Source organism: Castor canadensis, chromosome 6 (genome assembly GCF_047511655.1).
Source record: "Castor canadensis chromosome 6, mCasCan1.hap1v2, whole genome shotgun sequence".
NCBI classification, from domain to species: Eukaryota; Metazoa; Chordata; class Mammalia; order Rodentia; family Castoridae; genus Castor; species Castor canadensis.
The window spans coordinates 115,889,064-115,904,851 of NC_133391.1; the positions used below are offsets into that span (position 1 = coordinate 115,889,064).

At 40.5% G+C, this 15,788-nt stretch overlaps 1 protein-coding gene across 2 annotated transcripts in view; it reads right to left on the bottom strand.

Moving 5' to 3' along the window:
- Sv2c (synaptic vesicle glycoprotein 2C) overlaps positions 1–15,788 on the bottom strand; it is a 213,768-nt gene that overhangs the window by 37,299 nt on the left and 160,681 nt on the right. For both annotated transcript variants that reach the window (XM_074077258.1, XM_074077259.1), the window contains 4 exons: positions 11,344–11,477; positions 10,265–10,354; positions 3,209–3,319; positions 2,685–2,773 (listed from right to left, as the gene is read on the bottom strand). In XM_074077258.1, coding sequence (XP_073933359.1) covers positions 2,685–2,773; positions 3,209–3,319; positions 10,265–10,354; positions 11,344–11,477 — 424 coding nt within the window. The remainder of the gene's footprint in view (positions 1–2,684; positions 2,774–3,208; positions 3,320–10,264; positions 10,355–11,343; positions 11,478–15,788) is intronic.

Genomic DNA, 15,788 nt, shown 5'->3' on the forward strand with positions numbered 1-15,788 from the left:
GAAAAGCCATCCCCTAGTCTGGTGGTAAAAATTCCTGTGATCCAGGAAGTATGATAGCCTTTGCAGAATGACTTCTCTTACTAACGGAGAATCTGTCTTGGTTCCTACACTACTGTAATACAGCTAGCCAGGGGAAAAGCCCCCTTTTCCAACGTGACTCAGGACTTCCGGAGGCACTATTCAGGAGACTATCTGAAAAACCAGGTTATTTCCCCTTTCTGTCTCCCATCTCCTAATGTGTTTCTCTAAGAGGCTGGGCTGCATGTCGCCACTCACTATAGGTGACAACTAAGCATTTACAATGTGACTAGTCCAAACCAAGATGTTCTATAAACACAAAATACCACTGAGTGTTGAAAACATATGAAAAAAGAATGTAAAACCAGTCATTAATAATTTTATATTGATTGTATGTTGAAATGATACTACTTTGGGCATAATGAGTTGAAAAAAAATAGAACAGTAAAATTAATTTTACCTGTTCCCTTTTACCTTTTCTGTTATGTATGTTGTTACAAGAAAATTTAAAATGACATCTGTAACTCAAACTATTTCTATTGGATTTAATGCAGTAGTTTCCAAAGTGGGATCCTTGGAGCAGTACCCATGAACTTGGTCTGATTAGACCTGATGAATCAAAGGCTCTGGGGATGAGCGCTCAGCAGGGGGGGGGTTGTTTTGATGCATGGTCCAGTTTGGAAGCACAGCTCTCTCTTACCCCAGTGATATTTAGCTTCATAGGGAAAGAAATAATTTGCAGGCAGACTGAGTCTGAATCCTGGTCTTGCCACTTGCCAGCTGTGTGAACTTGAGCCAGTTATCTAAGTCTCAGTTTAGCATACCTCTTAAAATCTGAATGATGGCAGTATCCACTTTCCCTGGGTAGTTGCCCTGATTAGATGGGATGCCCAAAAGACAGCATGAGTCATTTTTATCATCATCATCATCGTCAGGCTTCCTTAGTCATCTGTGCCTTCCATAGATTTCAACCCCTGCTCTTCACAGACTATGAGTCAATTACAATGGAGGTGTGGGGGGTGGTCACTAAATGAGAAATGACTCAGGGACACAGCCTCTATGAATTACTCTCCAGTTATATACACAGGGCAAAAGCTTGAAACTGGCAACAATGAGGGAAGCCCATTACCCTGGAATGTCCATCAGCAAGGATGTGGAGGAGTTTCAGCTAATTTTCCACTTATTCAGCCAACATCTGCTGAACAGCTGGAAAATGTAAAGCACTGTTGAGGCTTCAGGGAGAGAGCAGTAAAGAAATCATAAAACTAAAATCTGATCACCAATGAAGAAGTTACCCAAATGAACACCAGATAATGCCTATCATGAAACCCCACATACGTTAGAATAGGACTTTCCTCTTGTTATTTTTGTCTTTTTTTTTGTACCTAACTCAGTGCTTGGCACACAGTAGGCACCTAACATATTAATTTCCAGCCCTCTCTTCTTTCCATGACTAATGGATGTTTCTTAGAAGTTGGGTGAGAATTACATTATGTATTCTAAACCAGCCCTCCTAACTCAGAAACAAGGAACTAAATCATATGGCTTAACCAAGTCACACAGCACAATGAGCACCTAGGACTCTGCTCCCCAGCAGCCCCCTCTCCCTATATCACGCCTCACCCAGCACTGGGAAAGAGGGTCATCTTTGATCACTTGCCTGTTTTAATTTACCCCTTTTAACAGATGGCGATTACATTGTCTACCAGGCATGAAGATCCTGACTGTGTAGGATATTATTCATTGCTTTGTTCTAAGGCAGCAGGTTAGGTGACAACAGAGCTGCACACACACACACATCTAAAGTGAAGATTCAAGTAATAGAAACTAAAATCCTGAGTTTTCTCCCTACTGCCTCTATTCTTACAACACATATATGGTGCTTCTATTCATGTGGCAGCAACTATTTGTTGAGTTCACGTCGTGTCAGGAACGTGCATCACTGAATAGGTAGTTTAAAACCCCCATCCACATTGAGCTTCCAGAGTGGGAAGCCAGAGCTCTTTTATATACAGTAAAGAAGACTTTTGCATAGGAGAAAGTAGAAATGCCAGGGGAATAATAAAGCTGAGAAAGGAGTAGGGAGTATGGAGGGGCCAGGGTGAAAGCAAGAGAGGAAGGAGGGAAAAAGAGAAGGAAGGAGGGAGGAAGGGTGCAAGGAAAAAAAGAAGTAAGGAAGGAAGGGAGAAAGTTAGGGAGGGAGGGAAGGAAGGAAGGTGCTTAGGGATGGAGCCATAGACATTTGAGGAAGACTTGAATTAAGGGAATGAGCTGGATAGCTGCCTGGTGGAAGTGTTCTGGGCAGAGGACGTGTAAAGGCCTGAGATGGAGACAGTCTGGCAAATTCAAGGTAGACCAGAGAGGTTGATGCAGCTGTGCTGAGCAGAGGAGGAGAGGAGGGTGGGACAGCCATTGGGCAAATCAACTGGGACCTTATTGGATTTTTCAAATCTATTGGTTTTGCCAGTCAAGTTTTCTGACAAGATAAATAAAAGAATTGGTTCATGAAAACCATAGCTTTTAGCACATCCAAGTTGAAAAAACAAAAACAAGGCATTCTTTCCTAGCAGGTTAACAGCATAGAGCAGTATAAAAAAGCAATGTGACTAGGAGTTACACTGTGATAGTTAATTGTTTCACTCATCAAGAATTTAAATATCACTTACCCAAAAGACAGGGTGAACCAAACAATCGTAAGTTTTATTGTATTTTCCCTGACTGGATAGTTGAAACATCTCCTAAAAGTCATCCAGATCTGTGAAATATTAGAGAATTAGTTTTTGTATGCAATTATTAGTCAATCCCACTCTCCCACCCCTTCTGCCAAATTACTAAAAACTCTGAGTTTTCATTGAGCTGGATTTATTTCAACTTAAATTGTAAAAGCTTAAGTCTGTTGGGAACCAAATGCTGGAATTTCTACTTTTCAGCTTTCTGGAGGCCAGTGGACTTTAAGGTAGGATTTCACTGCTTCAATTTGTGGCTTGACACCTTCCTTCCTTCCCCAAGACAGAACATATCCACTAGCAGCTGATGTGGAAGGGGTCCAATGCCTGGTCCTAGTCCAGGAGTCAGGTGTCCTGGGCAGAGGGGAAGAGCCCCATTGTGTGACAGGAAGAGTCAGCACTCCTCTGACCACCACCAAAGGCACACAGTTGACTCATGGATTGGCGCAGAATTTGGTACTTACTCCATACAGCTCTGTGCGGATCCGAACAAAACACCTCCTGTACCATGTTCCTGTGTCACTCTCAATTTCAATTAGCTCATCAATTTGTTTAGGGGTTTTGATTTTGTTTACCTGTGGAGAGCAACAAAGCACAAAGGGCTCCAGTTTCTTCTCTGAAGTAGCTGAGTTTTGGTTCACAATTTATCATAAATGAGCAAAAACTGACTTCAATAAAAAGTCAGTGATATTTGATAATCACTCTGTATATACACACGAGACCATTGGCATATGTCTACAGAGCCAAATAGCACTTAGAGGAACTGAATAAAGAAAGAATGACACAGAATGGCATAGAGAAATGGGGGAAGAACAAGTAGTAATGAAATGATATGAACCCAAAATGCCCTTGCCTGAATCATTTAGTAGGTAAAATATTCAGATAGATTAGCTTCTGGACTTAGAATTACTTTTCTTGGCTTAAAGCAACTGCACACATTTTTGGGAACATCTTTATTTGATGAAATTGGTCTATACTGTAGTTCTTAAAGCTATCCCACTCAACTGTTACTCATAGAGCATCACTACGGCCCTTTCTACCTTCTCCCACAGCCTGACCCATGGTGGTTGGCCAACAGATACCCAAGGTGGCCATGATTCAAGGAGAAGTAAGTGAGTTACCATTGCAAGCATCAACACCAACTCTTCTGTTGCATAAGTGAAATAAATGACAGAGGTTCAGCGTGAGAAGCTGCTTCTATGATTTAAGGTAGTTTTCTTTTTCTAAGGAAAGAGCCACAAGCCAGGTAAAGCAATACTTTCAACACAGAAAGAATCCTACAAATAGAAAAAGGGGAAGACCAACTCCTTTGTGGCAGACCACCTTCTCCTGTTAACAGACATTTACCAGCTTCAATAAATCTGGAGAGACAGGAGAACGCACACGTTACCCCTGCCTAGGACAGAAGTGGGTTTTTCTGGGGAGCCTGCCAACATCCCAAATGTCACTTCTATTGTGAGAAGCCAGGCACTAAGGCTGGTTTTTCACCAAGGTGATTGGGGACCTTGGGCATTTTTCAAAATGTTCCAGGCAGGTACATTTCTCTCTGGCTATGTGAACAAAGATGTCTCTAGTTGACAAAAATCATGTCTAAGTTAAATATAGGATTCCAAATGCAGAGAGCTCAAAACAACCCCTGTAGAGATTATTTTGTGATACTCATTGTCAATTTTACATCACAGGAGTGTTATCATTCAACATGTTCCTTTTGGGAGGTTTCCACTGCTCCACTCATTGACATTTATTTGTTTATTCATTCATTGGCATCCATAAGAGATGCAAATACCCAACATCATACTCTCCAAGCAATTACCATACAAAGTGAAAAGCATCTGCATGAAGGTCTGTATACAAGGGAGAGAAACACTGCTCAGGACATCTAATTTGACCTGGGAGTGAGAGAGAAGGCTTCATGGACCCTGGAATTAGAGCTGAAGCTGACAGAGGAGACTGCTATTAGCTATGTGAGAGAATGGTTTGGGGGGCATGCTAGGTGGGAGAGATGTCAATGAAACATCTAGAGGTGTGAGAGAAAATAGTGTATTGGGCAACTAAAACAAGCCTGGGATTCCTGAAGAATAGTGCAAGGTCAGAGGGCTATGGACAATGATGACTGAACCAAGTCAGTGGTAGTAAGAATGGAAAGGAAGGAAGTAGAGTAACAGCACATGGTGATTTCTGGATATAGTAAGAAGAAAGGAAAGAAAGAATATGATTTTTCAGGTTCCAGTTTAGGTGGTGCTGACTGTACTTGCTAATAGAATTTAGGACAAGGAGGAGACTTGGGGACTTTTAAGGTGATCAGTTCAGATTATCTCAAAAGAAGGGCATGTGCATGTTCTCTCATATGTGGAAGATAGATCCAAAAGATAAATGTACAGACAAAACCAAACATGATCATATACACATTTATATAGAGAACACGTTCATAATAGCAGAACTACCTTATGAAACCTGGGGAGAAGAGAAGAAAAAGAGAATGACAGACAGAGTCAATGATATTGAAATACATTGCATCTGTGTGGGTTGATGACCTAACAATATGTACTGAAAGCTGTTGAATAATGGGAGGTGGGAAGGAAGGGTAAGGGAGCATAACAGAGGGGGTTGAACTGACCAAATTACAGTATATTCTCAGCTGGAATACATTGAGAAATCCCTTTGAACTTTGGAATAAAAAATGAAAGGAGTGTAAAATAGGTACAGTGTGTGTGGGGGGGTACTTGTGGAAGGGAGGGAAGATGAAAGGAGGACATGAAGATGAGGAAATATGGTTGATGGGATTCATATATATGAAATAGAACAATGAAACCTCTTGCAATTGCTTTAAATGGGGCAAGGACGGAGTTGTGGGAGGGGGAAATGGTGGGGGAATTCTAACCAATGTACAACGTAAGGATATTGGAAATTGGCAATCCCCCCTATGCAATGAATATATGCTAAGAAAAGTGAAAAAAATAAGGGCCTAGTCAAAGCTCTCCAGGGCTTTAATGGAGGCTATTTATCAGTGACCTTCATTTCTCTATCATGCTACATAGGAAATCTTTTTTTAATAATACTTGATAAAAATTTTTGATAATAATTTATTTCCTGAGGCTACTTGTGAATTATTCTCTTTTGAATGAGACAGATTTTTTAAGAGTACTACATACTACATACTAAAATACATTCTCCAAAGATATTCCCAAACATGTTAGAAACCCATCTACCCCTACTATGAATGGTTTTTTTCTTTTTAAAAAATTAACTTGCATTTTACTTACATTTTTGTTCAACTATTACTTAGGTTCCACTGCCCCCAGTCCCTGTGCTTCTCTGCTTTCTCCCACATTCCATTCCTCTCCCTAGCCAAGTCTGAACTTGAAAGTGTGCTCCTGCTCTACGAGCGGGGGTATATTTTATTCTGGCATTCCACTTACCCCACAAATACCAGTGCATTAGTGTTACCTTTCTAGTATTTACTAAAGCAGCAGTCACTGGGGCTAAACCTTTCCATAGAAATGAAAAAATAGTTCAAGAAGTAAAATTTTAGGAAAATCCATTTAACTTTCTACAGATATAGTTTCGTATCTCAAGATTTCCTTCACACAGGTAGTACATGAAATTAATCTTTCTGTTCACAAGTTTTTATGGAATAATACTACATAGGCAATCTTGCTAGTTAAGAACCCATGGGTCTAAGTGTAGCTCAGTGGTCGAGCATTTGCCTAGCATGTATGAGTCCCTGGGTTTGATCCTTAGCCCAGAGTAAAGCCTATTTTAACCTTTCAAAGATACCTTTCCAAAATAAAAATGAAATAAAATAGGTGGAGGGACTTGCTTAACCAGGGCCATTGCACATGTTTGAACAACTATAATTAGTGTTATTTAAGCCACTAAAGATCTTACTTAGGTTCCCCCCTTATGTTTTAGTGCATGTCCTTCTAAGCCTGTTTTAGACAAACCATCCTTAATCTAATGTCTAATATGAGTGCATATATCAAAAGATTTAAAATAATCATTACTTCCTGAAGTCCCATGCATCCTATTTTTATTAATTTAATTGGCTTTCCCCATAAGAAAAAAAATCACTAAGAGGATGGAAGAACATTCCAGGCAGAGGGAATTCCAGATGGCAGATCAGGTTAAATGGCAAGTTTGAGGAACTGCAAGATGAGTATATCTGCGAGAGGACCCCAAAAGGCAGGACAGGATGGGCAGGTCCAGGGGGGCTGGAATGAGCATCTTTGTCTTTATCCTGAGCAATGTGAAGTTAGGGTAGGTGTTGTGTGTGTGCGCTCGTGTGCATGCATGTAGAATACTAGGGAACACATATTTTGGAAATAAGTCTGGTTCTTTCTTACCTGATGTTCATATCAAACCACATCAAGTCAAAGTCACATACTTTGGCTTTCCACACATTCCATTACCTTCCATTACCAAATTCTGATTAATTGCTGGTCTAAGAAATGGCTATGAATAGAATATTTGCCTTTATGTAAAAGCGTTATTGAAAGTGAAAGCTACTGTTTCTCCTTAAAGTTAATAATAATATAATTTTCTGAACTGTAAGCTGTTGAATATTAGGGGAGCATGGTGATAGAGAAAGAGTGAATAATGGGGGCATTAATTTGATTAAAGCATGATATATACAGACCTGAAGTACCATTGTGAAACACCCTCCCCCCCACCTGGACTATCAATCTATGCTTAAAAAAAATGAAGGACAGGAGGGTAAAATAGGTCTTTTCCAGGCAAGGGTACCAGTGGGAGGGGGGTGGGCATAAAAAAAGAGCAAAAGAGGGTGAATATGGCATATGTATTTTGTATTCCATATATGAAAACAGAAGAATGAAACCTGTTGAAATTGTTCTAAGAGTGGGAGGAGGAGGAAGAGGGAGAAAGATGGAGGAAGTAAATCTAACGAAGATGTATTGTAAACACATACGTAGATATCACAATGTATCCCCTCTGAATAACTATTATATGCTAATAAAATTTTTTAAAAATGGAAAAAGATGTTGCTTATGTTGCTAATATTCTTTATAATAAGGCCTATGGATAAACTTTTCACAAATTAGATTTTCTAAAAATCAGACATATTGGCATTTATTTTATATAAAAATTTATGTAATCCATTAAATTTGCTTTTGCTTTGGTTGTTAGGAAACCCAGAGATCAGTTTTCTGCTTAATTACTCTTCTTTGATCCTCTAGTATAGTTGCTTTCTCACTTATTCATTACTGACTCTTTAAAAACCTTCAATAAGTAATTTAAAAATTACTAAGCATCTTAACATCTGTTAAGCCTAAGAATTACAAAGAACAATTCCTGACATCTTAGAGAAAACATATGGGGCTGCTGTGAATGAATATCTTTGTACCACTTCCCAGGAAGCCTAGACACCAGAATTCCCACTAATGAGGGCAAGTATTTTGTGACATTGTGTCTCATGTAAAATACATATGGTTGATTTTTGGGTTTTGACCCAGTTTATCTTTTTGTACTATTTTCTTTCTTTCTTTCTTTTTTTTTTTTTTTTGTGGTACTGGGGTTTGAACTCAGGGCCTACACTTTAAGCCACTCCACCAGCCATTTTTTTGTGATGGTTTTTTTGAGATAGGGTCTTGTGAACTATTTGCCTGGGCTGACTTTGAACTTCTATCCTCCTGATCTCTGCTTCTGAGTAGCTAGGATTATAGGCATGAGTCACCGGCACCTGGCTTCTTTTTGTACTATTTTTATTTATTTAACAAACAATACTTCTACATTTATTCTGACTCTAATTTTAAGAAAATCCTTTATTTCCTGACCCCTTGTACATGAACTACATTCTTCTTTTTTTCTAAGAATGGTTTTGAAAAGTATATCCAATCTCTAATTTCATTCTAAATTTGGTTACTTTTAATTTATTTGAAAGTATTCTCTAGTCTAAACTTTTATAAGCCTACTCTTGATTATTTTTACTATTCTGAACTTCTGTGGCTTTAGGTACAGAAAATTGTTATAGAATCTTAAAAAGTGATAATGTCATACTTTTTTTCAAAGATTTCTGACATTGCTCTGGGTCTATTATCATATTAAAAATAGTTGCGTAGAAGCCCATATGTTCCTCTTACTTCTTGAGTTATCAATTTTGTTTCATCCTGGTTGAAATATATTGAGTTTCTTCTTCTTTTTTATTTTTCAAGAAAGCTATATGGGTGTTTTTTTCTGTACTTTTCCATTTGTGAGAATGTCTTTTTCCATCTCCTTCTTATGTCAATGAACTTGTCTGGTTTTGAAATTTGGGGAGATTTTTTAGTGCTGGGGATGAAACCCAGGACCTTGTACATGCTAGATAAGTGCTCTACCACTGAGCTACATTCACAGCCAAGGGAATTTTAAAAAATAATTTAAAAATATGTTTTTATACTCTTATAATGGAGTTGTCACTAGGGTCAGTTAAAGCCAAAAGTCCAGGTTTTCTCTTCCATATGGCATAAGTCTGACCTGGCATCTCTCAGTGAAATCTTGAACAAGAACTCCTGTTAGAACCTCCGGTAAATTAAGCCTATCATACCAGGATGTGTCGTCCAATAAAAGACCCACAGGTTGCAGGAGAAAGGCAAGGCGGCTGATAAGTCATGGGCTTCCAGGGCAGGACAAGAGAGCACAACTTTAAAATGTTATCTTTGTCTTCTTACCGCCCTCGTACACATACACAGCTACGCACACATATGTACACACGTTTGTATGTATACAGACGTGAGTACATATTAATATTTGCAGCTTATGAGGTATTTAGAATGAAGCAGACATAATGCTGAGTGCTTTACCTACCAGATCTCATGGGACCCTCCCAAGCATTATCACAATTACTCTGTAGATAAGGAATCTGAAGCTCAGAATCTTGATGCTATTTGCTCAAGTCACACAGCCAGTAAGTGTCTGAGCTGGGTTTTGAACCCTGACACAATTCGCTTCGCCTAGGAGACCTGAAGGTCCAGTGAACTTCTTGGCTGAGCAGTCTGTGGAAACAAATTTCAGGAGGGTGGCAGTGGGACAGCAGAGGAGATGGCCCAATAGAGGTCCAGTACTCCTCTGACAGCAAGTCAAGGAGAATCTAACTATTGGTGATCTATCACCAGTCTATCTACATGTGAATCTATCTACATGGTGATACCTCTGTCTTCTGAGCCTGGAGTCAAAATAAATCTGAGATCAAACCATGGTCTTTCTACCTCAATCCCATATTCATGTTGGTGTTATTATTTAATCAATTACAGAGCCCTGGAGTTCTAGATAGGCACACAGAGGGGTTCAAATCTAAGGGCCAAACCCAACCCTCTACCGGTCCTTGTAAATAAAGTTTTATTAGAACACAGTCACACCTGTTTGCTTACACATTATCTCTGGCCTCTTTGTACTGCAGTGGAAGACTTGAGTAGTTGTGACAAAAGATTATATGGCTTACAAAGTCTAAAATATTTATAGTCGGGTCCTTGATGAAAATGTGTTTTGCATAGTGGCGTGAAGGAGTCTTTGAGGAGCCGACTCACCGTGAAGACCTTCTCAGGCTGACCCCGGGCTCGCATGTTGGTGTCATGAATTAACTTCAGAATCATCCACGCTTCATCATGTTTTCCAACCTAAGAAATATCCAGAAGTGAGGGCGATGAGTAGACCAGCTATGTCAGTAGTTTAACTATGAGCAGTGGGGATATGAAAAGAAAACCTAAAATGGAGGATTCTTCAAGATTGCCTATAGAAAAACACTCAGCCCCTGTTAGGTCATGAGATGTCACAAGATGTTTTTGAGTCATCCCAACATTAGTTTCTCAAACAAAACAATGACCTAGCCCTATAAATCATATCCTAGGGGTCAGGTGACCCAATAATAGTTGGTACTTTGTAAATCTATAGGGCTACCCTAATCTTCTGACCTTAACCAGGACTTCAGCCTTGGGGCTTGTCCTAAGGAGGGAATTAACACTCCAGGCCCCTTCAGCCTCAATAAAAACTGGTGCCAGGGTAAAAATAATTGTCATTCTCATTCTCTCTTTAGAGATAACCCATTTTCAGTCCACTGGAAATGTACTCTTTTCCTAATAAACTCCTCTATGACTTTCACTATACTTCTGTGTCTTGCCTGTATTCTCATCTCATTGGATGCAAGGATCAAGGTAAACAGATGTGCTGGCTTTCTGGTAACACTTACACTCCCTGATTTCACAGTAACCAGCTTGTTTTGTCAGATCAGATAGGTTGTAATCGTGCCAGTGTATTTAGATATGTTGCACTGGGACATACAGATTACTTGGATATCATGGGATGCATTAGTCGTTCAAAGAATGCGCCTATATGTAGTACCCAAGAACGCTAATGGTAAAATTTCATTTACAAAACAATAAGCCATATCTCTTCATTGAGCAAAAAGTTGAAGGAGGAACATGAGTGTTTTCTAGCATTTAGTCGGCGTTTTCACATGCTGGTGTTTAAAGCACGGCTCTGTGAGACCAAACACTTCAGGAAGGAAAAATGTACCTCCCAAAGAGACAATCATACTTTCTTGGAAGAGTCAAGGGACTTTTTCCATTGGACATGGGGTAACTTGAGTATTTGCAATAACAAGCATTACCTCCAGCAAAAACCGAGGGCTCTCAGGCATGAACGTGAGGGCCACCACAGAGGAGACGCAGGGGAGTGCGCAGACGATGACGAAGACACGCCAACTGTGGAATTGGTAGGCTGAGCCCATGCTGAAGCTCCACCCTGGAAAAGGACAACAGGAAGAGCGAGAGAGAGTTCCTGTCAGATGGCCTGCTGGGAAACCCATCTGAAAGTCTCCACCATGGATCTGCAAGTCAAGTCTTACTGTCCACAGAGGAATGAGCTGAGCTGAGTGGTAGTCACAGTGATCTCATCAACTTCAAGACCCCCATTGGCAGAGCTGAGGAGAAAAGTGCTCAGAAGGAAAGGGGCCAGGGCCTAAATATAGAATGCATGTGGCTTATGTACAACCAAATCTCAAAGGCCACCATTAAGTTCTGAGAATACTTTCTCTATAAGCCACTGTGTTGGGTATTTTCTGTTGACCTTCCAGATTGCTCTCCACTCTTTTCCACCCTGGTGTGTGCCAGGAAATGGACCTCTGTGGACTGTATCACCAGGCTCCCAGATGGGTTTAATAGAGGAAGCACAGCTAGAGAAAAGGGAAGGGGGAGGAGTTAGACAGGACCTTCCTTGCGTCCCTTGGCTGGGTGGAGGTGTGGAGTGGGCACCCTCAGCTCCTGGGCCTTTTTCTGCAGCTCCAGTTCTTGGAAGGTTCTGGCTGCCCCTTTCCCCAGCTGCCCTTTGAGGCATAGGCCACACCTCAGCTGCTCTATTATTCCTCACTGGTTTCTGTTAACAGTTCCTTCATCTTTGTAAATACTCACTCATTAAACTCTTCTCAATGGCTCCTTCTGGGGATGTCTTTGGTTTCCCATGAGCACCTGACCAGTACAATGATCAGGAACTAGCAGTTGTAGCTCTGTTCATACACCTCATACGGTAAGTACTTCAAGGGAAATTTAAATTTTAAAGTTGAAAATTTAAATTTCTAAATATACAAATAGAATTTTTTCTTATGACATAATAAAAACAACCACAATGGAATATAAACAGAAATTCCTTTATGAACAAAGAGATAGCCAGTGAATGAATGAATATGAAATGGTTGAAAGCAAAATCCAAGCATGGTTCTAAATGAGAAATAATGAAGCATTTCAAATCTAATTGAAAACAGTGGGGACTTAGAAAGGCATAGATGAATTATGGGAGGTGAAATTTTAATTTATTGCAAAGTTTGGCATTTATAAAGTTTTTCTGGGAACAAAAGCCAGGTAGTCTACATATCCCCAAGAGAGCCATGTAATTATTCATTGTTCATTCAGGAGCCAGAGAAGTCATGGAAGATTCTAGAGGTGACATATCTTCCTTTAAGGCCACATAGCTGAAATCACATATCAGAATCTTCCCCACCAGGATTTGAGACAGAATTCTGCACCAATACATGGCCTTATGTGGGTGTCCGCTTGCTCAGTAAACTATTGATGACTGATGTAAACACCAATGATATGCTACATTAATCTTAGATTGATAATTTTTTTCTGATAATTTCACATATGGAGAGTTAGTGGATTGCAAAATCAACTTCCCCATTAACTTCAGGGGAACATTGTCATTCTTAATGTTTTATGAACATAAACTCAAAAATCTTGCATATCCAAAACACAGAAGAAATTCTATGACAGGACAAAGACAATGTCACTCACTCATTTGACATATGAGCGCAGAGCTTCATATAAAGGGCTTCTTTTTTTGGGGGGGCAGTACTGGAGTATCAGGGCCTCACACTTCCTAGGCAGGTGCTTTACCACTTGGTACTACTTGGTATTACTACCACTTGGGCTACTCTGCCAGCCCAAGATCTTTTTTAAAAAGCTTTAAACATTGGAAGAAAAACAAAAGTCTTCAGTGGCTGAGTTAAATTTCAGGCTACAGGACATTCCATAGAGTACAGGGAAGAAGGATGAAGACAAGAGAGGGAAATGCCACTGTTCACACAAATGAATTCAGAAGGTGACAGTTCCAGTGGAAAATAGGATCAAGGAATTCCCCAAGGAGAAAGTCACTCCAGTGAGGAGAGCAGAAGGCTTCCTGTGGTAGACAGAATAGTGACTCCTTCTTCTCAAAAGATGTCCTCATCCCAATCTCCAGAACCTGTAAATACTTCATCTTACAGGCAAAGGAACTTAGCAAGTGTTAAGTCAAGGATGGGAGAGAAAGAGATTATTTTGCATTGTAAGGACAACTGTAAACACTAGTGTCCTTATAAGGAAAAGAGGGAGGCAGTAGAGTCCAGATGAGAGGAGAGATGATGAGGAAACAGAGGCCAGATTGGAGAGAGATTTGAAGGTGCCATGCTGCTGGCTTTGAAGATGAGGAAGGGGCCACAAGCCATGGAACATAGATAGCTAGTTGAAGTTGGAAAAGGCAAGGACTCAATTTCTAGATCCTCCAGAAGGAGTCCGCAGAAGCCCTGTTAACCTATTTGAATTTCTGACCCCCAGAACTGTAAGATAATAAATTTATAGTGTGTAAAATCGGTTTGTTTGCAGTGATTTGTTCAGCAGCAACAGGGAACTGATACACTCCTCTTTGCAGTTACAGCTCTATCCCTAACTTGATTGACATTAGTGGGAGAATTGTAGCTCTTCTCTATGGAGCTTCAGGCTCTCTGACTATGTGTACAGATTGTCCAGATGCCCATCCAAGGACTTCAGGTACCCCCTTGACAGCTGGACTTGGAAATGTTGCCCTTCACTCTTACTACTCTGGAAAGGCCCGTGAGTGGATGGAGGCGGAGAGATTGCAAAGTGATTCCAGTTGCGCAGTTTTCAGCCTATCAAGGAAATTAGTCAACCATCTAAACCAGATGGCTAACTGATCCAGTGCCCAGCTTTGCTTGGTTTATAACAGTTGCTTCAGGAGTAGATGCTCTTTGTCCAGCAGCTGAACTCAGTCTGTTTGCTGCTGTTTAGGTCTTTCTGTAATTCATTAGCTCTGGAGCCTGTTCTTAACCCTGGCTTGGTGTATGTATACGAATGTGGATGTGTGTGTACACACATATGCATACATACATGCATTGTGATGGTCTCCCTCTATGTCAAGGGTATATTATCCACCCACTCTCCATTTATTTGCAATATGCTTTTATCCTAGTCTCCAAAACTATTTTATACCTTTGGTACGTGTCTCTTGAAATCTCCAGCAACCAATGTCACTCTTTGTACTTGACTTCCCTCCCTGTTTTTTTAAAAATATAAACACAGAGAGAACTGCATACGTTTCATCTTCTCACTCCTGATGGTACTAACCCACCTCTCTATCTTCCCTTTGGTCACAACAGATGACTTGTCTGTGTGCCAGTCTAAGGCCCTCCTGTTCACATGGGTTCTGGAGCCCACCCTTCTCTTTCTCTTGGGGACAGAGCTCCTATAATTATCCCATATTATCCCTCTCACCCTCATCGTCATGCCCCCTCACTTTATTTGATGGGTTTTTCCATCCTCACATCTACGTCCAACACCTAAGAAACAACCCTTGTTTGGCCCCCACAAGCTTCTCAGTCTGCACTGTTCTTCTGTTCCCCTTCACAGCAAAACTTCTCATAAAAATGGTCAGTAGCAACTGTCTACCTTCTAACCCAATATTCTCACCCAAATAGGCATCTGTGCCAGACTTCCACAGAACAGAACTGGTGAAGGTCACCAGTCTTCTCCAAATGTGATGGTAGCATCTCTGACCTTATCTTACTCAGACTCTCAAGTCATCCCATACAGTTGTCCATGCCCTTCCTTTTGGAAAACTTGTGTTCCTTGTCTTCCTCATCACTACAAGTCTTCCTGCTACCTCAGTGGCTTTCTTCCCTTCAGTTTCCATAGCTGGTTCCTCTTTTTTTTAAATTTTTATTGTTTTATTATTCATATGTGCATACAAGGCTTGGGTCATTTCTCCCCCCTGCCCCTACCCCCTCCCTTACCCCCCACTCCACACCCTCCCTCTCCCCCCCCCAATACCCAGCAGAAACTATTTTGCCCTTATCTCTAATTTTGTTGAAGAGAGAGTATAAGCAATAATAGGAAGGAACAAGGGTTTTGGCTAGTTGAGATAAGGATAGCTATACAGGGAGTTGACTCACATTGATTTCCTGTGCATGTGTGTTACCTTCTAGGTTAATTATTTTTGATCTACCCTTTTCTCTAGTTCCTGGTCCCCTTTTCCTATTGGCCTCAGTTGCTTTTAAGGTATCTGCTTTAGTTTCCCTGCGTTGAGGGCAACAAATGCTAGCTAATTTTTTAGGTGTCTTACCTATCCTCACCCCTCCCTTGTGTGCTCTCGCTTTTATCATGTGCTCAAAGTCCAATCCCATTGTTGTGTTTACCCTTGATCTAATGTCCACATATGAGGGAGAACATACGATTTTTGGTCTTTTGGGCCAGGCTAACCTCACTCAGAATGATGTTCTCCAGTTCCATC